Source organism: Letharia lupina (genome assembly GCF_014066315.1).
Source record: "Letharia lupina isolate WasteWater1 chromosome Unknown contig_6, whole genome shotgun sequence".
In the NCBI taxonomy this organism is placed as follows: domain Eukaryota; kingdom Fungi; phylum Ascomycota; class Lecanoromycetes; order Lecanorales; family Parmeliaceae; genus Letharia; species Letharia lupina.
In genome coordinates this window covers 475755-499795 of record NW_023502975.1, presented here as the reverse complement: position 1 = coordinate 499795, position 24041 = coordinate 475755, and the positions used below count along the sequence as shown (strand labels likewise).

The 24041-nt window shown below is 50.7% G+C and overlaps 8 protein-coding genes across 8 annotated transcripts; 2 read left to right on the top strand and 6 right to left on the bottom strand.

The window, feature by feature from the left end:
* Positions 1 to 2356: 2356 nt before the first annotated feature.
* On the bottom strand, positions 2357 to 3433 carry HO133_009035 (uncharacterized protein; the record flags this gene model as incomplete). The annotated part of the gene is made up of 3 exons (XM_037299896.1): positions 2357 to 2541; positions 2618 to 3289; positions 3355 to 3433. 3 exons carry the CDS (start codon positions 3431 to 3433, stop codon positions 2357 to 2359), a joined length of 936 nt encoding a protein of 311 aa, XP_037154722.1.
* A 1784-nt stretch (positions 3434 to 5217) lies between these two features.
* Positions 5218 to 5955, bottom strand: HO133_009034 (uncharacterized protein; the record flags this gene model as incomplete). The annotated part of the gene is made up of 1 exon (XM_037299895.1): positions 5218 to 5955. One exon carries the CDS (start codon positions 5953 to 5955, stop codon positions 5218 to 5220), a length of 738 nt encoding a protein of 245 aa, XP_037154721.1.
* Positions 5956 to 6322: 367 nt separating this feature from the next.
* On the bottom strand, positions 6323 to 7205 carry HO133_009033 (uncharacterized protein; the record flags this gene model as incomplete). The annotated part of the gene is made up of 5 exons (XM_037299894.1): positions 6323 to 6372; positions 6447 to 6691; positions 6781 to 6841; positions 6939 to 7002; positions 7173 to 7205. 5 exons carry the CDS (start codon positions 7203 to 7205, stop codon positions 6323 to 6325), a joined length of 453 nt encoding a protein of 150 aa, XP_037154720.1.
* Positions 7206 to 7550: 345 nt separating this feature from the next.
* Positions 7551 to 9604, bottom strand: HO133_009032 (uncharacterized protein; the record flags this gene model as incomplete). Its single annotated transcript, XM_037299893.1, has 5 exons — positions 7551 to 9004; positions 9053 to 9160; positions 9239 to 9246; positions 9301 to 9398; positions 9449 to 9604. The coding sequence occupies 5 exons, from the start codon at positions 9602 to 9604 to the stop codon at positions 7551 to 7553; spliced, it is 1824 nt and encodes a 607-aa protein (XP_037154719.1).
* An 863-nt stretch (positions 9605 to 10467) lies between these two features.
* On the top strand, positions 10468 to 12744 carry HO133_009031 (uncharacterized protein; the record flags this gene model as incomplete). The annotated part of the gene is made up of 2 exons (XM_037299892.1): positions 10468 to 10891; positions 10961 to 12744. 2 exons carry the CDS (start codon positions 10468 to 10470, stop codon positions 12742 to 12744), a joined length of 2208 nt encoding a protein of 735 aa, XP_037154718.1.
* A 497-nt stretch (positions 12745 to 13241) lies between these two features.
* Positions 13242 to 14627, bottom strand: HO133_009030 (uncharacterized protein; the record flags this gene model as incomplete). The annotated part of the gene is made up of 1 exon (XM_037299891.1): positions 13242 to 14627. One exon carries the CDS (start codon positions 14625 to 14627, stop codon positions 13242 to 13244), a length of 1386 nt encoding a protein of 461 aa, XP_037154717.1.
* A 4012-nt stretch (positions 14628 to 18639) lies between these two features.
* On the bottom strand, positions 18640 to 22046 carry HO133_009029 (uncharacterized protein; the record flags this gene model as incomplete). The annotated part of the gene is made up of 4 exons (XM_037299890.1): positions 18640 to 19872; positions 19921 to 20396; positions 20446 to 20596; positions 20742 to 22046. The coding sequence occupies 4 exons, from the start codon at positions 22044 to 22046 to the stop codon at positions 18640 to 18642; spliced, it is 3165 nt and encodes a 1054-aa protein (XP_037154716.1).
* A 271-nt stretch (positions 22047 to 22317) lies between these two features.
* Positions 22318 to 23729, top strand: HO133_009028 (uncharacterized protein; the record flags this gene model as incomplete). The annotated part of the gene is made up of 3 exons (XM_037299889.1): positions 22318 to 22620; positions 22672 to 22935; positions 22989 to 23729. The coding sequence occupies 3 exons, from the start codon at positions 22318 to 22320 to the stop codon at positions 23727 to 23729; spliced, it is 1308 nt and encodes a 435-aa protein (XP_037154715.1).
* Between the last annotated feature and the right edge of the window lie 312 nt (positions 23730 to 24041).

Sequence of the window (24041 nt, the reverse complement as noted above, 5' to 3'; positions counted from 1 at the left end):
TGACCCCACGGCCCGTTCGGACATTGCTGCGGTCGGGACTACAGGATCGAAATCTCGCAATGACTACTTTGTCATGCAATTGTTGATGATGACGGGTTCGGATGGCTATCTTCTCTTCGATTGGTTGGGTCTGCAACGCGTCCGTGGGCGACGTGGGCGACAGGTAGGGGGTCTACGGGCTGGTGGTATGTCTTGGGAGAGACGGCTCGGACATCGGTATCGGTGCGCTGGGTACGGCTGTCAGGTGCGTCTACGATTCTACGCCCGCCGTCTGACAAGGGACTCGCGATTCGGCTCTGGGATACGTGAGAGTCCGTCTCGGGCGGCTGTGGCCGATGGAGGATTCTCAAGGCTGTTTTGAACCAGGTTCCGGGGTTGGCGTTGCGGGAGCTGAGGAGCTTGCGGTGAGGAAAAGGAGGATGGTGACTGGGGATGGAGTGGGGCGTTGTCGAATCGGTTTCGGTGAGGAGGTGGGGGTGTTTGAGCGGGGCGATGGATGATGGGGCGTAGTTGAGGTCCAATGGACCCTTGTTGCGTTTGCGAGATAGCGAGGAAGAGGTTGTCTCCAAGATTGTTTTGGTACTACTGTCGGAAAGATGGAGGAGTGGCGGCGAGGCTGCCGGGAATGGTAATATCTGACTGTGTTGATTGCAGCGTAGATGACGCATAGAAGCTCAAGCATTGTTCGATATGATGGAAATATTAGGACTTCGCTGAAATACTCGATGTCAACACCTGTGCTTTTGATCTCTAATCCCATCTCACCGCTTTCGCACAATCATCGACACCGATACCAAAGCATCATTTGTTACCACCATTGCACACATCATCTTGTCTCCTTCCCTCCCTCATAAAAGACGGCGATTGATCATGCCGCTTCCCACATGGAGTTTCCGGTCTCATCATCTAGAGCCAGTACTAGCAGATGGTACCATGTCGGTTCGTGAACGAAGAGCATACCAGGTCGGGGGTTTGGAATCGATCTGATTGTGTTCTGGGATTCTGAGACTGGGAGAAGGGTGTCACGTGCGAGATTCGAAATCTACCGGCTCCAATCTTTTTCTTTGCTACTGCTTGCTTGCTTGCTTTGCTCGGGGAGTTTGTAGTGGGGGGCGCATGGAGACTGGAGGGTAGGACGCTGAGGGGCTGGGAGGGATGGGTGAAGTTTGTTGATGATGCGGAATTGGCTGAGAGGCTGCGTGAATGCTTTTACAATTGTACCGCCTCGGGTGCGAATGGGATGAGGATACTGGGCTTGCTGTTAAGGGTGTAGAAGGCGGAGCGATGCTTCCTCACCCCGCGACCAGGCTCGTCATGTCTCTGTCTTGGTCTTTGTGACTCCGTTGGGTCTGGAAGTTTAGATGCAGCTGCTCGATTGACTGTCTCGAGGATAGGAGAGATATCGGCGAACGCTTCTGCTATGTGCTCCTCTATTATAAAGACTTTAGCCGAGGATTGTCGTGGCACACTCTCATACCGGTGCTTCTTCCGCTCGGGCTCGCTCTCAATTGACCTGTGCCCGCGATCTTGTGTAAAAGGGTCCAGGAGCCTACGACAGTATATTCTTCTCGCCCTTTCATATCTGTGCACCCTACCCTCACGTTGGAGTGAAAGCTGTCTTGTTCTGGGAGTCTTGAGGCGGTGAAATTTGGTGGTGGCGGTGTATGGACTTGGCATATTATGTTACTCGATGGAAAGGTGGGAGTATCAAGCTCTCTCTCCCCCTGATAGTATTGTAGTCCTCCCAGCCAGTTTTTATATCTTATAGATTTCGAAATGTCGCTCACCTCTCTTTCCGATATCAAAAGAGGCGGCTTGGCGCTGAGATGGATACGTTGGAAGCAGCTCCATTATTATATCTGAAAATGATCGTACTCGTACAGGATGTTGGAAGCTTCGTTGTAGGGTCAAAAGCCGACGGATGGCCACTCTGAATTGCAAAACGAGGACGACTGGGGTCACCGCGTCTTAGCAGGCTGCGTGGATGGTGGCATTGCCTGCGCTTGGGAAGTCCTTTCCTTCCATGAGCATCGTTGCTGGAGGCTGATGGGCCGAGGCGGTTGAATATTCTCAATCCTGCTCACGGCTGGGTGGAAGCTGGCGCTGAAGATGTGTAGATCGGGTATGAGGGGAAAAGAGAGAGAATGGGATTTAGGCAAGGTTTTGGCGGTTGAACAGCCTTAGGCTGCTGAATATAATGTGGAAGTCGATGTTTGGATTTTTGTATGGAAAGTGGGTCTTGCGTTGTGAGCCAAAAAGAAAGAAATTGGAAAAAAAAAGAATACAAAGAGAGAATAAAAAGAAAAAGGCTTGAAGTATTTTGATTTACATAGTGATCCGTTGGTCCCTCTAGAAGCTATATGTCCATGCTACCCGACGGGTCCACCACTACAGCCTGACCAGAGACAGCAAAAACAGTAGAGCTCGTCGTATTTGGACGTTCATCATCAGCGTGGATTGGATCTGGTAGCGTTGTATTCTCTAGTGGTCTACGCCTAGGCTCGGAGAGGTCTGGGAAATCTCGACATTGGCCGTAGATACCTATACTCAACACTCAGTTGTGTCTCATGCAAAGCCAACTTCATGTGAGAGGGAGTGTGAGGCCGATAAGGCTTACTAGCAGTATAGTAAACATAATTACTCGGGTTCTCGACCATCTGCCTTGACCCCAACCTCACGCATTTATTCACATCCGTCGCAAAGATGCCCGAGGATCCCGTCGTGGCGTAAATGTAATACCTTAGTATGCCCTCCAACAGAGCCCAGACCTTGAACTTCGCAAAGTCCAGCCCCATGCCCCGGAATCGATTGACGGAAGTATTGACCGTCAGGCAAGTGTCCGCTGGGGGCGAGTCCGGGACCCCGCTCGAGAAGAGATAGGGGCATACGACGATGTAAGGCGTGCCGCCGATTGCGATAAAACTATTGTAGGGATCCAGCAGGCATTGGTAATAGTAGTCTATCCCGCCGCGCTTGCCGACGATTTGCCCGACGCCTGTCGCGCAGATGAAAAGCGGCGAGCCTGTCTGATGGAAAGGTTGCTCGGGTGGGTAGAGAGAGACGCCGGTGGTCACGTTCGTAAGGAGCTGTCTCACGTACGGGGCGTTGGTTGCGGAGTGGAAGAAGGTGCGGAAGGCTGGGCTAGGGGGACTGATGGGGAGGGAGGAGTCACGGATCGAGGGTTGTAGGATTGCCCAGAGGGTTTCGAGGAGGTTGACGAGACCTGCCGCGTCACGGTTGCCGCAGTTGGCGATGGTGTAGCGGCCGCTGCGGGTGATGTCGAAGCTTCCTGAAATGGATGGTCAGTCGTCGGTGCTGGTTAGTGTGCTACTATAGCACTTGAGGTTGACACACCTTGGCGTTTCTGTAGGAGGATGTGTGATCCGGATACGAGGATGAATACGCTGAAATGTACGAAGATGGTTAATAACATTGTCGATGGTCACGCGATACAGAGAGAACAAGCATCAGACAGTCCCAAAAGTTTGATTTTTCTAAATCCAAACACTAATATCTCAAGTGTCTTTGTCGCAAGAGGCGCGACTGACATTGCGGAAGATTGTAGATATCCAAGCGCCGGGGCTCTTTAGCGAGCGAGCAGAGCGTGAGAGCTCAATCAATTGGCCCTAGTACACATGAGTGTTTAAATTGATCTCGATTTGTTTCATGCATCGCATACCCTACGGGTCCGGCCCCCCAACCAAGTTGACCCCTCTCCGAAGTGTACCACGAGTATGGAAACCATTGCGATCCACAAGTGGCACTGGTTTTGGGGCTGTAGAGGCTTCGACGTGGGGTAAGTAACAGCGGAAGACCGTCACTGCAGGTCAGTTGACCCTCCATCATGGATGGAGTGAGAGTCTAGTTGAGATAGGCCACTGGTAGCTTGAACAATTCGAGTTGGGAAGGGAAGTCTAGTCGAGGTCGGCGGCATGTGATGACTCGGATGTCTCAAATTGGGAAGGACAAATGGTGGCCATAGATAACGCGAGTATCCCAAATTGGAACATGATACTGCCGTATATCGGAGCCTTTCTGTGGCTTTCATAAGCTCCTGAGTGTAGCTTCTGAACCCTCTGCGAATTACCCCATACCTGGAGGGCATGCTCCAAGGTATCATTTCCCACGCTAGCACCTCCATGCGTATATCAGGGCGTTTTACCTGCAGTCTCTCGAAATATGGGGAGATCGATAGCCATTGGTCTTTTGTTGGCTGAGGAACATCACACGGATTAGGTATCCTCCAGTCTAAGGTAAGTCTCCGCAGGCCAGAGAATCCCTGCAATTCGTCACAGACCATGGTTGTAATGTCCTTCCAATTTGTCCATAGGAATCCTAGAATGTCGGCCTGGTCGTGTCCGTCCCAGTTTGCCTTGAGTACAATATTTGTTATCCTGTGAATGTAGCTCATATTCTGTATAACCGGAGTGGGGAATCCTGACAGCAAACATCCGTCCAAGAAAGAAGCATGGCGTGGAGCAATCATGAAGGAAAACTTGCAGCTTTGGTAGAGGATATAGGATGCTTCCCGGTAGACTTGACGATTGGACAGCAGAAGGTTGGTAAAAGAACTTGCTCCAAGGCGTCCTGTTGCTACTGAATGACCCATTCTATCCTCATGCCGACGCTGCATCACTTGCATCCACCTCGTTAGTATGAGTTTGGGAAGGGCGTGGTCAAGGGCATGGCGGTAGATGACGTTGCGTATTTCTCCAGAAATTTCCATGAGAGGAGAACGGTGTTCTTCTTGTTTGCCAGTCGAGAAAGGGTTCATGTCACTCTCGCTCCGGCAACTTGAGCTGGACAAATGGTGTGCTTCTTGTTCGCCAGTCGAGAAAAGCTCCATGTCGCTCTCGCTCCACCCTCTTAAGCTGGACATCATCTATGCTTTCTACCTGTGGTCTCAGGAGTCCGCGCAAGGAGAGATGCGGACCTTGCGCGGGCTTTCAAAAGTACCGAGGAAAATGCAAGAAAACTTGAGGGAGAGATGAACTGCAAAAATTGCATTCAAGCTTTTCCGACACTGCGGGAGCGCAAGTTTTCAAAGCTTGGTCTTTTGCCACAGGTTGCAGAATTTTTTTACTCTTGGCCAGTCCTAGAATTTTCGAGACCGTAATTGGGTTTCCTTGGTCTTCGCATTTGGAATGGATGTGATCGGGAACGGTCAACACGGAGGAAAAAATGTGGCTTCAAGTCTTTCACTTTAATGACTGGTTTCTAACTCTCTGTCATCATATTGGGATGCTTCCCATTTCTCCTGAGCTCTGACAAGTAGTCCTGCAATTTGACATAGGCTTCCAAGTCATTAGGGTTGTCTCCAGTTTCACTATTGCTCGGTTGCTGTGTAGCTTCAACAGTGATCTGCACACCGGGTAAGTCCGCCTGCAGCTGTTCTAGAGGTTCCAATATGAAGGTTGCCTGATCAACCCTGGGCCTAGACTTCAATATTCCGCCCTTGTTCCATCTAACCGTGAGAGTCTGCAGACATTGGAAAGCCCTCAGGTGCTCACAAACGTACTCCAGAAGCGGGACCAAGCGCATACTCATCGCCATAGCAGAGGTAATTCTCCGCCGTTCCCCCCATACAAGGTCAATATCGACATGTCTGATGCTGCTTGCCATTCTCACAGACATACGTTCCGTCTGATCTAGTTCCCAGATGATTGAGGACTCGAGGGCCACGCAAGTAACTCTGCCGGGGTTGATCGAGATGAGAAAATGACTGTATCGATAAAGGACGTAGGAAATCTCTTCATGGACCTGTTTGTTGATGAGGAAGAGGGCGATTGGGGGCTTTTGCACGTCTTTAGCTTCGAAGATCATCTCTAATGGAAATTGGCGAGGACGGATGGTGTAAGGCATGACGAAGCGGTAGACGCAATGCCGTACCTCTGATGGGAGGTTGAGAAAAGGAAATTGATAGCCATCGTCGTGATTTTTGGGTGCAGAGACCATGCTCCTGGCTCTTGCTTCGAAATGCAACACTTTATTGCTCGAGGCCAGGCTGGGAAATGTCCGACGGAACGACTGTTTCTGGTTCCTGTTGAAAGTGGGTGATTAGAAGAATGTTGTTAGCTTGCAGTATTATAAGATAGGACTCGGTGGGGTAATACAAAAAAGAATGTCGGGCTTGGCTGGTGGCGACAGCGTGGCCCTGGAAATCAGTGGAGTTGACGAAGAGAATTAATGTCAAAGCGCTGGCCGACTAATTTCAACATGATTCATTCAACCATCTAGCAAGCATGCATATTCGAGCCGCTGACTGGCAAAATTACGCCTACGCTAGCTAATCTCGCCAGTCCGTAGAAGTCTTCGTTTTACTCTACTCCTCATCCTCCTCATCTGACTCCTCAAGCGTAGTTTGAGCGATCCCTGTGGCAAATAATTCAAGTCAGCAAATACGCGCCAAAATGAACCCTATCCATCGCGACAGGATGTTGACTCACGGTCTAAATCCCTCTGCCCACTCTGCGTGATCCTCCTTCCTCCCCTCTCCTCATCCTTCTCCAACACACCGATATTCTCCAACGCCTGCATCACTTTGCGGTCCACTGATCCACTAGCGTCGACATGGTGAGAGGGTCTTGAGCCACGATTCTTGGTGCTGCCGTGAACTTTTCGCATGCGGCCGACACCGACGGTTTTGCGGAGGTAGATGTGGCGGGCGACGGCTGCGGCGCGGGTGTAGAACCTACGATATACGTGTTGAGGGAAGGTCGAAAATTCGTGGGGTAAGGCATAGGATGTAGAGTAGGGTGCTGAGGAAGGAGGAGGGCATACCAGTCGATTGATTGGGGTGGGAGTTCTTTGGAAGGAGAGGTTTTGACGGTGTCGACCCAACCTGGGCGCAGAGATCCTGGTCAGCTAATGATCTGTGTTGGATTTGAGTAGAGGTGTAGGCGTAGCCGTGGCAGCCCGCTCCATCGCTGAAGACGTACCGGGAATAGGCAGCTTTCCTTGTCGCTTCAGGAAAGCGGAGTAGGCGGTGATAAATTGCTGTGCCTGTCGTCACCCAAAGTATGTCAGCCATCTCCGTCTGCATACTTTCCAGATCACTCCACCGCTTCTTTGAATCTCGTCCATGAAGCCTTCCCCAGGCTGATCGTTGTTGCTCTTGTGCCCGATCTCGCACTTCGCGCTTTATTTTAGGAGAGGTAGAGGAAACTACTCACGTCGACATCGCGGACACTAACACCCCCCGTCATAATTGCGGTACCGACGAGTCTCAGTAATCAAGAGTCGGCGTTTGTTGTTACTAGGAGTTCGTCGACTTGTTGCTATTGTCAATCTTGAATTTCGGCGATGTGGAGGCTCGCTTAAGAGAACCGCTAGTGCAGCCCTATGGAACTTCATTTCTTGGCGGAGCAGCAGCACGTTCCGGCCATACCATTGGGAATGTAGAGGATTTAGTTGGGTAAATTCTCTTTTACATTTGATTGGTGCAAGCTCTAGCAGCGTTCCTATTGATGCCATATGATATATGTACATCCAAATAGCTCCATCTGGTCACCGTACCCTTTGCGAATAATCTCTTTTTTAGTCCGTCTCCCTTAGAAAGCATCCGTCAATGCACCATGGCTTGCATCTCCCACCAGAGCCTCGTATTTTGCCAAAACTCCTCTTGTGACAGTCCTCTTAGGCCTCTTCCACTTTGACAGCCTCTCTTTGATCTCCTCCTCGCTAACGTCCATGTTCAGCTCGTTCGTCTCCACACTGATTGTGACAACATCTCCGTCCTGCACAACCGCAATAGGGCCACCAACAGCTGCCTCGGGTACGACATGTCCCACGATGAAACCGTGGCTTGCTCCTGAGTATCGACCATCCGTCACTAGGGCTATATTATTAAGCTTGGCGCCCATTATCGCTGCCGAAGATTTCAGTTGTTCTGGCATCCCTGGTCCACCTTTTGGACCCTCGTAGCGTACAATCAGAACCAGATTGGGACTGTGAGGGATAAGACCCTTGTTGAGAGCGATGTCCAATTCGCGTTCTTTATCAAAGACGCGAGCAATACCTGTGAATCTGGTGCCTTCTTTGCCCGTGATCTTGGCTACCGCACCCCCAGGGGCGAGATTGCCTCGAAGGATTTGTAGATGACCTGTTGATTTGATGGGGTCTGACAGAGGTCGAATGATGACTTGGTCTTGCTGGAGAGAGGGAAAGGAGGCCACGTTCTCGGCCAAAGTTTTGCCAGTAATGGTAGGAATATTTCCCTCCAAAAGACCGGCTGCAATCAGTAGCTTCTGTACGGAGGGAACACCGCCTACTTCATAGAGATCCGCCATGTAATATTTCCCACTAGGAGCCAGATCTGCAATGAAAGGGATCTTATTGCTGACACGCTGAATATCATCAAGGGCGAGATCCACGCCGGCCGTGGCAGCCATGGCGAGAAAGTGCACGACACCATTTGTGCTACCACCAAGCGCCATAGTCATGACAAGAGCGTTCTCGAAGGAGCATTTGGTGAGGAGGTCAAGGGGTTTGATGTCGTTCTCCATGCAGGTTCTGATTGCGTCTGCAGCCTTGACGCATTCTCGCATCTTCGCAGGAGAAGTGGCAGGGGTGGATGACGATCCTGGAAGTGTAAGGCCCATAGATTCGATGGCGGTAGCCATGGTATTCGCAGTATACATCCCTCCACAAGCACCTGCCCCAGGACACGCATGCTGCTCAATGTCGTCCATAATCTCATCCTTGGTCTTTGTCAAGTCTCCGCCATCTTCTGGTTGCTTTAGAGTATTGTAATTGTATGCTCCAGATGCTTCATAGCAGGTCGAGATGTTGATGGGCTTTCGGAGGAGATTGCTGTACCCGACGGCGATGGTGCCACCGTAGATCATGATGGAAGGTCTGTTATGTCTGGCCATAGCCATGACAACGCCAGGCATATTTTTGTCGCAGCCGGGCAGAGTAATGCAAGCGTCATGATGTTGTGCGCACGTGACCGTCTCGATACTGTCTGCAATGATCTCTCTGGTCTGAAGAGAAAATCGCATTCCTGCGAGTGTCAGCACTGAGGTGGACACTGCATTGTTTAGATTCGTACCCTCGCCACCCATCGTGATAGCATCAGAGACCCCGATAGTGTTGTATTGCCATGCCAGCATACCTTGCTTTTGGATCGAATCCTTGACAATCTTGCCCAGGTCAAGCACTAAAATCAATACACAGTTAAAGACCTATCGATGGGGCCCTTGAGGTTTGCTTAGAGTCTCGTAAAAGGCAGACTTACGATGCATACTGAGTCAGTGTGTCAACTACGGCAAAGCATTCAAAAAGACCTGTATCTCTTACTTGCATGGATTACCCTCCCACCACACTGCAGCCACGCCAACATGCGGGCTATTCTTCATCGACTCTCGGTCAGGTACACCTGCGGCGTACAGCATTGCCTGCACGGAGATGAGCCAGGGTTCTTTTTATTCTATAGGCCGAAGCTGACCTGCGCTCCTGGAAAATCATGGTCCTTGGTGATGGTAGAGGAATATCGATTCAACCTTAGCTTGCCATCTTGGATGACTCCGTTGGGAAGATGAGGGAAGTCGAGGAACCGTGGCTCCTCAACCTCTCGCTGCTTTTCCTGGTTTGATGGATCCATTATGCGAAAATTGAAGAAGGGAATCGACTCGGAGGGAATAAGACGAGAAGTCAGACTTCTGAGAGACGGCACAAGGTTTCTTTGTATATGAGAGACGAAGCGTCACTTTGTCCAAAATGGACACTTGCATTAGACATTCCGCTGGCGTGGCATGATTGAAGCGGTTATAGAAATCCGTGACAAGGGAAGAAGTAGGATGTAAGAAGTTAGAGTTGAAGCTTTGGGCCTTTCCCGCGATGGTCTCGTCTACTCCACAATTCAGCTGCCGGTACTCCACCACTCTGGCCTGAATGAATGGACCAGCTGGAATAGTGGCGAAAGAAGACCCTTTCGAATTGTCAACGGCTGTCAGAGATAGAGAGGTTGACATAGTTCGTCCCACAGAGGCAATGAGTATCATCGCCACCCAGTCTAGGTCTTCATTGTTGCATAAGTTTCTAAGCCATGGCGGCTGGTGGAGGCGATTGAGACGCCAGCAAAATGGGAACGAGGAGACGACCCGCCCCGAACGAAGCTTGATCCAGGCCGTTGGAATCCGCCGTTGCTCTTTTCCACATCACTGCTTCTCCATCATGACATGCTAAATCTGCGCACGAGCAACAGATGCAACTTGCTCAATCAATACTTTAATGTCTTGCTTGCAGAAGAAGAAGATAACTTGAGATAACCTTGACTCAACGTCTTATCCGTTCAATTGGGCACAGGATTCCGTGAAGGGAGACGCAATTGCACCGTCTGATGCGGCTATCCGTCCACGCTTCACCGGTAGCCAACGATTTACGCAGATGGCACGCAAACATCCCTACCATTGGTCCCTCGACGCGGATGAGCATACATCATCGTCAGAGACTTAGGAGCTCAAAATGATGGCCATGCGGCCTTTTCTCCCTCTCTTGACATTTCCCAGCGTCCTGCTTTCTCTATCTTTGATGATCGTCGCTGCTGCAGATGCCTTGAACGAATCTCCGCCACGGCACTCTGGGTCAGCTTCCGCATCGGTTCCAGCACCTTCCCAGCAGCTTTGCCATGTCTCGACCTCCTATCTTGCCCTAGCCTGGGCAGTGATACGACAGAAATACCAGAGGACACTACATGGCCAATTAGGCTTTGTGGACATGGTGCAGCTGATCGCATTATGCAGTATTCTCCAAGGTCTGAGGCTATGGCGCAAGAGATCCCTCACGCAAAAAGAGCTACCTGGGATAAGCGATGCAGGCCATGCCGAGCGCATGGCTGGCGGCAGCACAAAGGCGTCATCGCGGAATTTTGTTGGGAGCTCAAAGCGAGGTGAGTTTCGATGGCGCATGCACTGTTAATCGAGAAATGCTTACGCAAGGCTTGTTCTTGGGCAATCAGATGTGGAATCTACTGATCCTAGTCTATTGAAAAAACATTCCAGCTTCAAGTCCTACACCACTTCCTTTGCGACCTACCCTGTAATCCGAACCTTTTACCAACCACATCCACAAGCTGATAAGCTCCCCTCGAAGCCGACACCTCTTCCTCTCCTCGTCTTCATACACGGGCTTGGGGGGTCTTTGGCACAATTTAACCCCCTTCTCACTAGCCTGGTCAACGTTGCGCCATGCCTTGGAATAGATCTCCCCGGATGTGGGCGCTCGGAATTCTCACCCACTTCATGGGACGCCTACACACCGAAGGCTCTTGCCGAATTACTGAGCGTGGTGATCAAGCAACATTGTGACCAGAATGAGGGTCAAGGAGCTATATTGATTGGACATAGCATGGGTTGTTCTTTGTCAGCTCTAGTAGCATCTACAGCTCTCTCCTCACAAGCCCAACCAAACGTCGAAGTCCTGGCAGTCGTCGGCATATGTCCTCAAGTAACCCCGCCTTCTGATAAACAACTGGCTCTCTTTGAGAAACTACTCCTGGTGCCTACCCCCATATTCGATATCTGGCGGACTTGGGACAGGCGAGGTGGGCCCGAAAGTGCAAGCGTCGCTCGTCTTGTTGGAAAGGATGCAGATATTGAGGTCAAGAAGTTGCAAGTAAGGTTCAACGAGCAAAGCCAGACTGCCGTTTGGCGAAGAATGGCATCGGGCCTTTTACCCAGTCGCCCCGCCTCAAAGTCGCCCGAGAAAGGAATGCCTGGAGTCGACGTCTGGGCCAGCCTGAAGCTACCTCTGTTCCTCATTGCCGGTGAAGGGGACAGTGTCACCAAAACAGACCAGCTTGTGAAGATAGGACGAGCTTTGGGGAAAGTAGATCGACCAAAGAGCGGCCAGTCAATGGAAGCGCCCTCGCCGTCGTCCGAGAAAGGCACGGCCTCGAACAGAAGTGCGGAGCACCTCCCCCAAGACCAGAAAAGTCAGAGCAAGGCATCTGTGACCGAACTCACTGTTATCGGAAACGAAGCCCGACCTCACTCCAGCGTCCCTAGCTACTCTAGGCGGCGCCAAGTCCTCAAGACTTCTATTTTTCCTTTTCCCGCTTCCCACGGCCTCCTCTATGACCCTGCGACATATCGCACACTAGCTGGCCTTATTCATACTTTTCTCTATAAACACGTCGATACTCGCTTATCCCTCGGTTGGCAGCTCCAGCATCTTTCTACAGAAGGCAAATGGGATGTCAAAAATCTGGCCAAATGGCAAGCCGTGCGCCCAGTCTCCGAACCCATCGCTGGTATCTTCCGCGCAATGAAGACCCTTCGAGAGATTGACGATACACACTCTCCAGACATCTTCGTACGCAACTGGAAGGGCAGGATTAAGGCTGTCATCGACATTAGCCATGAAAGTCCAGTCTACGATCCAAAAGGTCTCGATGAGGGTGGCATTGAGTACCACAAGTTTCCAACTGTTTCCAAGATCCCTCCCACAGCGGAAGAGGCAGAGGACTTCATCAAGCTGGTCGATCGGCTACGTGCTCAAACGCCGGAACCACCGCCTGAAGCAGCCAACGACAAAGTACTGATTGGTGTGCACTGTCACTATGGATTCAATCGCACCGGTTTCTTTGTTTGCTGCTACTTAATCGAGAAAGAGCACTTCGGTGTGCAACAAGCCATCGAGGAGTTTGCGAAGCATAGGCCACCTGGGATCAGGCATGAACATTTTCTGGATCAGCTATTTGTACGCTATTGTGTCGGATTAAAGAGAGCGCCTACGCTGTGATGGTTCGAATCACGGAGGGGGTCAGGCTGCCCTGTCAGGTAGGAATGGGAGTATAGGGCATAGATTGCGAGCATACTTTGGTGGAACGGAGGAGCTTTGCTAGCATTGGACTTGTAGAGCGACTTGCTTCTTTGGCTTTACTGCTTGATACTATATGTATATACCCAATACTTCCAACTCATCCAAGTCCTGGCTTTCTTCGTCGTGGCTGGCATGCTGACATCCAGGAGGCTCTAGGGTCTATCATCAGAGCCTGTTAGCCAGTGAGCGAGCTTATGGCGTGGCCTGAGAGTAACGTACCACTTCGGTAAATCCAATGTCTGCGATAGTCATGCTTTGGGGAAGATGCTCTCCATCGAACCGCGGCGGGGGGCCAAGCGTTCCCCAAGCCTTGATCCAAGCTTCGGAGCAAGTGCAGATTGGTACACGTAGGCTCGTGATCCAGCGAGCGGGCCTGCTGTTTCTTGCCATGTGCGCATGCCAATTAGAGATGGTATTCATGATTCCAATTCCCTCAAATCCTGTGTAGACAAATCGAATGCGTCACACTCGGCGGCTCGCTGCGCTTCTTGACACTGTCTTTCCTTCTCGTAGTCCCTGAATACCAATTGTAGGCCTGCTTGCAATTCAGCATCGTCAGCATCGTCGGAGTCGTAATGGCTGCCGCTGCCGTCGCTTTGGGTCAGGAGATCCGGTTTGGGCTCTTGGTCGTTCGGGGTCGTTGCGTTTGACGATTTGACGGACGATTCGAGTTCGAATTCTAGCACAATGTCTTCGAGCTCGTCGTCTGGGAAGTCTTCGTCGTCGGCTTCGGTCTCGTCGTGAGGCTCTTCCTGTGGTGCTGGTGGCCCGATTTGTGTGAGCTCGCCGGAGAAATCGAGATCTTGCGTCGATATGAAGGCGAGTAGGTCTGCAGCGTCTTCGTCTGCGGCGGCGGGCTCCAAGGCCCGTGGTGGTGGTGTAGGGGGCCGTGCGATAGAGACGGCGCCGAGTGTAGTTCTGGCTGGCGGGGTAGGCGGAGGTGAGAGCTCGCGTTGGATTTGGGTGTTGCTGACGAAGAAGTCGTCGAAGCAGTTTTCTGGGATAGCTTCGGGCTTGGATGGGAGGGGGATCAGGGGCGGCTTCTTGAAACTAGTCGATTTTGTGATTGTAGCCTGGGCAGGTGGACGCAGAGGTGGTTGATCCATTGGCGATGCCTGGGGCCTTTGCAGATAAGCAGCCTTGGTCTGCAATCCACTAATGTGCTTGTCTTCAGCCAATGGCTTCTGCTGTATCATTGGATTCGCAGACTTGGCCTGTAGTGGATTACGAGCCAGAGACGTCCTCTTCGGTGGTGGTTGGTTTTCCTGTAGAAGGAAATCTCGCACTTCTGGGGAATTCACATTCACCATCTGAGACGGTATCATCCACAAGGGGCTTGCATTCGCACAGGAAGTCTGTAGAGGTTGCCGTGACATTGGTGGCCCCATTGCACGCTCCTGTTGCTCTTGTACCACCAGCCCCCCCTGCTTTTGTATGTCAAATTCCTTCTCCTCCTCCTCCACTTCATTCTCACCCTTCCTCTTCACCCCCGCATACATGAACTCCGACAGATGTGACTGACTCGGCCCCACATGTATTCCCTCCTTCGGCGGCGGGGTTGGTATGCCCATCCTATGCCTCGCCTCCCTCTCCCTCTGCACCCTCTCCTCTTTTCTCTTCAAATTCGCCTTCCGTCTTGCCTCTCTCTCTTTTATCCTGTCCGCGCGCTCTTGCAACACTGCGCGCCGCTCGAGCATGGCTTTTTCGCTTTCAGAGAGACGGACTGTCGCACCAGATTTGCGGTAGGCTTTCTTAGCTTGTTTGAGGGTTTGAGGGCGGTAGGTGAGGGGTGTGGGAGGCATTGTTGCTGTCAACGTGGGAAGAGTGGGGGATGCAGCAGACTGCAGAGGACCATGCGTGGGTTTTTGATGCTTGATGCATGCGATGATGCGCGGGAGATGAGAGAAGCCGGGGGCGGAGGGGTTTGGTTGGGTTGGGTTTAGTTTTTAGTTTACTCTAGTGTGGGTTTTGAATACAGTAAACATGGGTGGGGCGAGCCAAACAAATCCTTTCATTCTCTATCGTGCAGCTGCAGGTGCTACTCGTATTTTTTCCTCTTTTCTTTCCCCATGTTTCTTTCTGATGGTTTATTATGAAACAACGTCCGGAGTGATGTAATTTGCACTTGATAAGCGACTCGAACGTGCAAACGAGCATTGCTTTAATTGCCTGGAGTAAAGAGACGGCTCTGAGAGGCTCTTCATCCTACAAGTACGGCTCGTATGGATGAGATTCAGTGTTGTGGTCTTACATTCGCTCTCCAAATACATATTGTTATCTCTCAGCCATCACGGGCAGCTTACCGCAGTTTATGTTGTTCAATGCCCTTTAGTCTCCGTGCCCCTGACTGTCTCATTATCCCTAGCCCGATTCGCAGCGTTCCATCATCTCATATTGCCGCTACAGACTGCATTGACAGCACTAGGTAGGTATTCAATGGCGATTGTAGGGCTGTACAATGAACGACAAGGTCCGAGCTATCAGTCATCGCATATCGGGGACACCGCATGTCATATTGCCGCTTGGTAATCTGGGTCGCATATGCCCCCAATGGCTGCGATGACGCTTCAAGTAAGAGTGGCATACTCCGTAATGTGACAAGGTACTGGAGAATGCAAGATACAATTCATCGTGCTTTCCTTCAACCACGCGTTTACCCGTATAGAGTGAAGCCTGTCTTTTCTAGGGCTCGCTGTAGGACAAATCATGAACCCAACACGTCCACTTCAAACCTGGCTTTTCTTGGTTCTCATTGTTCAAGCGCTCGTTGTCCAACATGTACAAGGCAGAGAGCTCAACTTCACTGAATTATTCCTTCCATCAGGCCAATCAAGTTCGATCGATCGCCTCAATCAGACTTTGCTACCTCAAGACATATCCGCCAGTAGACCGGCCGTCTTTTGCGACGGGAACGAATATGGAAAAGACCTAGTTGTTGCAGACTGCAGGGACGCCATTACAGGGATCAGACGCAACACACAGCGGGTGAGATTTGGCGAACGCTCCGCTGACATACGCACATGGGACGTGGGCCTTCCTTCCCGACAGATAGGGTGTAAGGACGCCACTGAATAATCTCTTCTGGTACCACTACGTTGTCATCTAACTCCTAAGCAGTACAGGGACTTTGCACGGTTCAATTGGAATTTAAGCCTGGCAAATCATCCGCTATTGCGACCTCACTTGATGTATTCCAAGCCGCCGTCGCCGTTTTGGGGACCTGCGTCGCAGGAACAGGGATAAACACAGGTGGACTTGCAATCGATATAGGTGAGTACATGAATGAGTAATTTCAATTCGTAAGTGAGGAGGATAGTCCCAAAGCGCGCTCACGCAGGAATCCCCAGGCGGAGACAACAATTTAGGCGTGGCTCTAGCCTCGTATGATCCGCATGTGCAATGCGTCGATGGCTCCATCGGTCCACCAGGCTCTACAGTTCCCCCTCTCAAATCTTGCAATGCCGTTGTAGGCTTCATGTTCGCTACGAAAGATGTCATCTCATTTGGCAAACCAGGCAGTGGCGCAAGTAGAATCGTTCCAGGCGTGGATGCATGTAAGCTTTTATGCCGTCCCCCAACCCCCCCTCATGTTATGCTGATATAGGGTCATGGCAGCTCCAGATCATCAATGTGTTTTAGAAGTTGATACTACGGGGCCGATGGACAACGTGTCTTGGTATGATATTTGGGCGGCTGCTGTAGCTGTTACTGGAATGTGTGTAAGAAGTGGAAAAACGGGCAAGGCGACGGGTCTCGGTGAGCTAAGACGATCTAATGAGACATTTTCTGGAATGACATTAACCATGGTCTACAGGTGAGAATGGTAATATCTTCATTACGATGTGGAATCCCTCTTCGGCCTCTGGATTACCTGTTGTTACACGCAATACAACCTTGATAAGCAACGTAAGAGAGTTGGAAGCATCAAACGATTCGTGGTCGACGGCTTAGGCATTTCGATTAGAATGCCTGATCCGAGTTGTCTAAGCACAGCTTGAAAGCTCATTCGGGGTGCAAAGGTTCTTGAGTTTACCGGAAAGGCATATCCCTTAGAGGCGATCTAGGCTTTGCAAAGCTCTTGCACACACTTGGTGTTGTGGCGCATTCTATCAGTCCTTTTACCAGTGATTCCAGTATTCTCTTTTGATCTTGGAGGACTTTGCTACAATCCCAGTTAGCTTTATTCCCGTTTCCACTCAGTAACGCCATGCCTGTCAGCTGCCAGATGCCAATGGTGTCTACTTATCCTACGATTTTCGGATGAAGTTACTTCGAAAGTGATTTTTTCGAAGCGAGCCGAAGTAACCGGATTCTATTTTGCCTCTCGATATTCCATGCTGGATAATCATGCTGCTTTGTCTTCTGATGTACTCTCTCTATACCCCCTTCTTGAGCCCCCCCAATCAGCCATCATCCCCTCTCTCCCTCAGGCTCTCTAAGAATCCTCATTCCGTCTTCCACCCCCCTCCCGATCAACAGACCCCTCGATGCAACGATCTCTCCCGCGCAATCCCCCCTCCCCTCCCTTACAGCCCGCTCCGCCTTCCCCCTCTCCGCCAACCTCTGCTTCACCCTTCCCCGACCCCTCCCTCTCCGCCATGTCATACCGGTCGCTTCCCTCGCGTGCCTTGTGCATTGCGAACTTTGTCGATCGCTGCTCGGCAGTCCTTGCTGTCGTTACGAAAGTCTCGGTCGATCGGGTCGTCGGTGGCGCGTATCGGGTCGGCGGAGAGTTTTTACGGCTTGGGGCTCTTTTGGGGCGGGTGAGGCGCCGGGTGATGCGTTTGAAGGCGAGTTTTTGGATGAGTCTATGGGTTGGGGGGGGGTGTTTCAAGTGCTGTTTCTGGGCGATGGCGGAGCGGAGGTTCGGTTGTTTCGGTGTGATTGTGTATGCGGGGTGGGTGAACGGGGTCTGCGGTATGGTTTACGGTTTGGTCTTGTGTAGACAGGACAGGAGGTAGGCACCCTGTTCCATTATCGGTGCGTAAACCTTGCGGTCTGACGCGGAAAAGTCGTTGGGAGGATGGACGAAAACGGGCATGGTACGAGGATTATTTTAGCTACAAAGAATATCGGATTCTCACATTTTCTCCGGTGAGATCGGATGATTAAGGTAAATATTCTCATCCTATAAAATCTCTCGCCGAAACAAATCACAAAAGCAGAAGGGATCACTCTCTGTCCTCAATAATCGGGTGTGTTTTGATGTGGAGGTTGAGAACGCCCTTGAGCGATCTACAGAATCGACGTATTCTTTACCTAGCCCTCGCCTTTCTCGCGGTCATCCCACAAGGGGCAGTACATTCATTACCTTTGCATTGATAAATCCTGAGGAGCAGAGCTGCTCTCGGCTGAAAACCGACATAGACCGCGTACCAAATCCACCCACATTTTTAGTCTTGCGGACGTAACAGCACGCGTTTGGAGCTTTCTCGATATTCACCCGAATGCCTGTGTTTGCGGAGTCCCGGTCACGAAGTCAAGAGGTCGTGGGGAAGAATGGTGCTGAATCACGTGCAAGGTCTTGGCAAACATGTGAAGCAACGCTCGTATGGGTAGAAGTTATAGCGGTGTTAGGATGATTTTCCTTTTATGGGGCTGTTGCTATAAGGCTTCTATGGTGGGGGAAAGGAATGGAGATTTGGTTTGCTCGGTATTGCCATGTTGGCTCGGTGACTATCAGCTATCGTATTTTTGAAGTAGTAACATTTGAACGGCAGGTAGATGCCGCACCTTCAGGGATATCTCACCATCGAGAAACGCCCTTTGGCTCCTTGATCTACGGAGTCTTGACGGAGTAAGGGTATCGTCCCCTCAGACGATGCCCAGAGCGCCAAACGCTCGCACAACATCCTCATCTACATTCTGGACCCATTCCCTCTGGAATGTCTCCATGCCTCCACACTTCTCCACTGCGACTGCCAATTTCTCCCGAATAAAGACCCTCACATCTATCCTGTGCACCGGATCCTCGAAATCGAGGACTCGTCTCCGCTCGTCAGCTGGAGCTTCAGGCCCGTCAGGCTTCTGGGCGTTGGGGTCGTTGTAGACTAGGCTGTCCCGGTAATCCACCTTCCCTTCTTCGAGACTAGCGTCAACCACAAGTTCAGTGACGACGTCAGTCCATACAGTCATGAGGCTCTGTAGTCGAGAAACTATCCAAGGTTGGCCGGTCTCAAGGAAGGAAGTGAGGGCTAGGCAATTCAATTTCTTGTGGGCAGGATGACCGATGTTGTCCATATGAGAGAACCATTCGGTAAGAAGCCATTCGATAACTCGATTCTGCTGGTTGCTGCCGTTCACTTCGCTATTATGAAGCGCTGCCTCGAGCCCGGAAATAAGGAGCGAGGGGCTAGCTACTGCGAGCCGGGCACATACATTGAGGTAGTCAGTTTCGATAATGCCATCGATTGACGGTTTTGTCTTATTCGGACCAGTAGTTTGATGTGCCAGATACGCGTTGTGAAGGCCGGACAGCAGGGTAGACAAAAGATTGGATGAGATCATCGACTGGGTAAGGTCTTCAACAGCTGACACACCACCAAGTTTATCTGCCGACCGGATTAGCAGCTCCACCAGACTGGTGACTGTACCGCTTGCTTCAGGCTTGATGGACCCAAGCAACAAGCCGAATGGGCCGAAGATAAGAGCCGCGCTTGTAAGGAACTCCGAAGGGATGAGGTAGATGTACAACTCCGTGATCTCCAAGGCTTTGCGAAGTGTTTCTGACGCTACCTCGAACATAGGGAAGAGGTATTGAACAAGAGAGACGATCTCGGATGGGGCTGGTGGAGGTGTCTGACCAAGGACTGTTGACCATAGTTCTAGGGCGTCTTCGAGGAGATAAACCCTACTTTCGGAGTTTGGATTGATGGAGGATTGGATCAAAGGAATGATCAAGTGATGATATCTCCGAGACTCGGCCTGCATTGAGGTTGCTAGCGCTGACAGTATGCCGAGAATGGACTGTTTCATTAGATACTCTTCGCCAGCCTGGTCCCACAGAGGAGGAAGAAGGGATATGATTTGGTCCGCAAAGGGGGAAATCTGGGACCGTTAGCCCCCCTGATGATGTCCTCCGTTGTGGCGACATACATGCTGTTCCATCTTTGTGACAATGACATTGATCGTGTTTAAAAGCGCCATTTTGGTATCCGGAAGCTCCACCTCTTCGATCAGTGCCATCAAACTGCCTAGGATATTCGGTACATAAGGCATGAATGGTTCAGCCGCAAATTCAAATGGGTCAACGACATTCCTGAGCTGCCTTCCAGTAGTGACGCGGACAACCTGGTCATTCAATTGGTCCCGCTTGTCAAGTAAGTGCTGGAAAATTTGGTATACCAGGGGCCTATTGAGGCCTTCTTTTACGGGGAGCCATTGACCAAGGATAACGGCTGCTCGGCGGCGTAGGATGTTGTAGCCAGATTGTGGGATTTGTACTTCTTGAACCAAGGTGTTGTTGAGGAAATGCCCAAAGTCGAAGTCAACGTTGCGCTCTAATACCGGTGCTGCGAGCCCAATTGCAGCATAAATAGAGTCTTTGAGAAGGACCTGGGTATTTTCCACAGCTTTTGATAGTCAGTAGAAGACCTCTAGCCGGCTTGGTGTTGCACTTACTGGCTACATTTCTGAAGACAGTCAACAATGGCTGCATAAGCATGTCTTTGTAGTTGATCATCAAATCTAAGAATAGCTTCTCAGAACAAGATCTAATGGAAAACTCCCAATCACTGCCACCACCCTCTTGGGTTTTCTCCCATTCATCCGGCTGTGGAAAGACTTTGGAGTCAGCGTTGCCTGTTCAAGAAGGGTTTAAGAGCCATGGGACAAGCGTGAGGATTAAAAGCTCCTCATACATGCCTCAAGGCTTAAATTGAGGTTGAATGGGGAATTTGGACTCCGAGAATACGTACTTCTTCCTCCCATTCCTTCAGATCCCGTGCGGTGAAGACGAAGAAACGTGTGACCAAGGTCTCCATTACTTCACGGGCAAAACCCCCTGAAAGCAGGTCATTCCTCATCAAATCCTTCGATGTCTTACGCTCTTCTTTGTCCTCATTTTTCTGATACTTGAACGTCTGCACGGGGTTGAACACCATCTTCAAGCAAGCTCGAATCAGTAGTAAGCCTTTCAGTGTCAGCTTTTCCATCGTCGATGGTCCTTCGCCTTCTTCAGCATCACCATCCGAGCCTATCTTTGCGGATGAATTGGGGGTCTGTGATCCGAGTGTTTCCCCGAATTGACGGGCAAGACCCCAATAAGCTTTAGACAATCCAGTGGAATCCGGTAGAAGCGCGTACCCCACAGGGTGGGACTGTACCATATTGATGTGGAGCTTAGATATCTGAATCAGGTGATTTTCGATGAGCTTTCTTGGATTAGCTCTCGAAAGACGTGAACTTTCTTGGACTAATGCGAGCATCTGTCCGAAATGTGAAACGAGGATCTTCCAGATATCCCGAATTTCCGCTTGGCGATTAGGAAAATCGTAGCCAGAAACGATCAATCGCCGAAGAACTTGTAAAGCAAGGAGACTGATTTCGATACTTTCCAGGGCTTCACCCTCATCATCGCCACCTGTTGTGAGGAATGTTATCCAAGTCTTGACGCGTCCAACATATATGTTGCCCACGACTTCAACGATATTAGGGGCTGCAGACTGTAGACTTGCCCGAGATCGCTGTAATTTGGCAGTTGAGAGTTCCTTGATAATATAGAGAAGTATGAGAAGCGTCCGAGAAAGTGGTAGAGAGTTGGGAGTACTCCCCACTTGAGGCTGCAATTGTTCAAGAATTGACTCCATCACATCGGGCCAGTCGTGAGGATACTCATAACGCGTTATCTTCGCAATAACAATGCTTATTTGGAGGGCCAACCGCCGATCTGGCTCATTGACGCCGCTTTCCAAGGATCTTGAGCGGATAAGGTGTTTTTCATCTTTGTTAATGGCATTCGTAGCAGTCTTCCGCCAGTATTTGTCTATTCCGTTCTTGAGTTGTATAACGGATAGATAACGGACCTCGAAAGGAAGTGATTTATTGAGGAGTAGCGACTGTAAAGAACTGTAGAAACCAGATGCCTTCTCCCAATTCTGAAGCTGTTGTGTACCACTCTTTACTTGTTGTTGGTCGTTTGAGGATGCCGACTGCAAAACGTGAAACAGATTTTGGTCTGTCAGGGGGTTTGCTTCCGCAATTACCTCGATGGCAAAGTTCATCTTCACCCGTCAATAGTGATACCTGAAGGCCAGAAGAGTCTCCTTTCAAACAAGTCAAATCGTAGACAACCCTTTCTATAGTATCGTTAGCTGCGGCTCTCTCTCATCTGTTGACCAAGGATGGTGTTGGTCTTATGGTCAGTGTCGACAGTGATACGGAATCATCAAAAATTGCCGCACCCGCGCTAGCCGCTTTGCCTCGGCAAGTCCTGCTATCAGTCATTCTCCTGGTAACGGGCCTACTGTTATTCCCAGGCAGCATGCTCTTGAGATGACATCTATAAACTTCGCTGCTGCTCAGCAGCGAGTAGAGGAACGCCGCCGGCTTGGAGCAGTCGAGTCAAGAACGCGTCTCGAATCGCAACAAAATCTACAAGCCTTGAGCGCGTTGACCCGATTACCTTTCCCTCTAAATGACTTAGGGCAACGGGGCTTGGAAGCTTGGGATGCTATAAATGGGAGAGAAGGAACAAGGCCGGCGTATCGAGTGGGTCAAGTTGATGCAGAATTGCTTGATGAAGAACTTCACGAGTTGCTGAAAGGTCAGGTTGGGGAAGGCCTCAAATACTTTGGTGTACGCTTCATCATCCTCGCTGCTACCAGCATGTAAGCTTACGGCCAGCAGTCTCATATTCGAGACGATTGGTCCTCAGAAATCCTGTTAGGCTTGAGAGCTGTCCTCTTCAAGCTGTCCATCTGGGACCACAACACTTCATACGGTGCCGCTCTACAGAATCTCCGGTATACAGACGCTCGACATCAAGGACCTGTGTCTGCAGCCCCGACCAAATGGCAAAAAGGGCTATATGGGATTCTCACTGTTGGTTGTCGATACGGCTGGACGAAATGGGAGGAGTGGCTTGCCGACCAGGAGGGAGGCTACGAAGAGGTACCCCGACATCTGCGACTATAAGTATCTTCAAGCATTCTGACCGTTTCTAGCCAAGTGCCAGTGTCCGACTGCTCTTCCGAGTGTCATCCGTTGCCTCCACTACTCATTCGATTGCAGCTTTTGCTTCATTTCTCATCTTCCTAGTCAACGGCCGATACAGAACCTTACTCGACCGTATCCTACGCCTCAGGCTTGCCCCTTCGAGCAGTCAAGTCAGCCGAGAGGTCAGCTTCGAGTATCTCAACCGCCAGCTAGTCTGGCACGCTTTCACGGAGTTTCTTCTCTTCCTCTTACCTCTGGTTGGCATAAGTCGATGGAAAAGATGGATATCCCGAGCTTGGCGCAAGACGAAAGCCCTAGCGATAAGTGATGTGGGCGGCGAGGATGAAGCGGTCTCGAACGGCGAGCTCGCCTTTCTGCCGGAACGAACGTGCGCCATCTGCTACCAGGACCAGAATTCTACATCGACATCTGAGAATGAAATCATGGCAATCTCAGGTGCTTCTGGAGGAGTCATTGGCTCGGCTCAAAGTGATGTAACCAATCCATACGAAACAATACCATGTAGCTGCATTTACTGCTTCGTTTGCATTGCTAAAAGGCTAGAGGCAGAGGAAGGGGAAGGCTGGGCCTGCCTTCGTTGTGGAGAGCTGGTTAAAGAATGTAAACCATGGGCGGGAGATGTCTTGGAAGAAGCTTGCTCAATCCTGAATAAGAAGAATGTCAGCTTTTCGGATGATAATGGAAGGCGAGAGACACAAGAACGATCAAATGCTCAACATAGCGGGTGAACAATGAGACCAAACAACGGCTATGGTCGTGGATCTGGACAACTGGAAAAGCTCCGGGGAAGGTCTCGCTGAACCCTAGGAGTGACTGCGCGAAGAATTGGATCCTGGAATTGGCACTGGGACCAGTCGATAACGGCTCGTTCGCGTCATCTTTCCCTGCAGTCAATCACCTTGCTGACACGCATACGTTCCATGAATCGATAATGTGCGCTATTAAACATGAGTAGGAACCTTTCCGCAAGATTCTGCGATATCCGTAAAGTAGCCCTGCATCGCTCGGCATCTCGGGTCGCTTCTGGTGCACAGCCTATC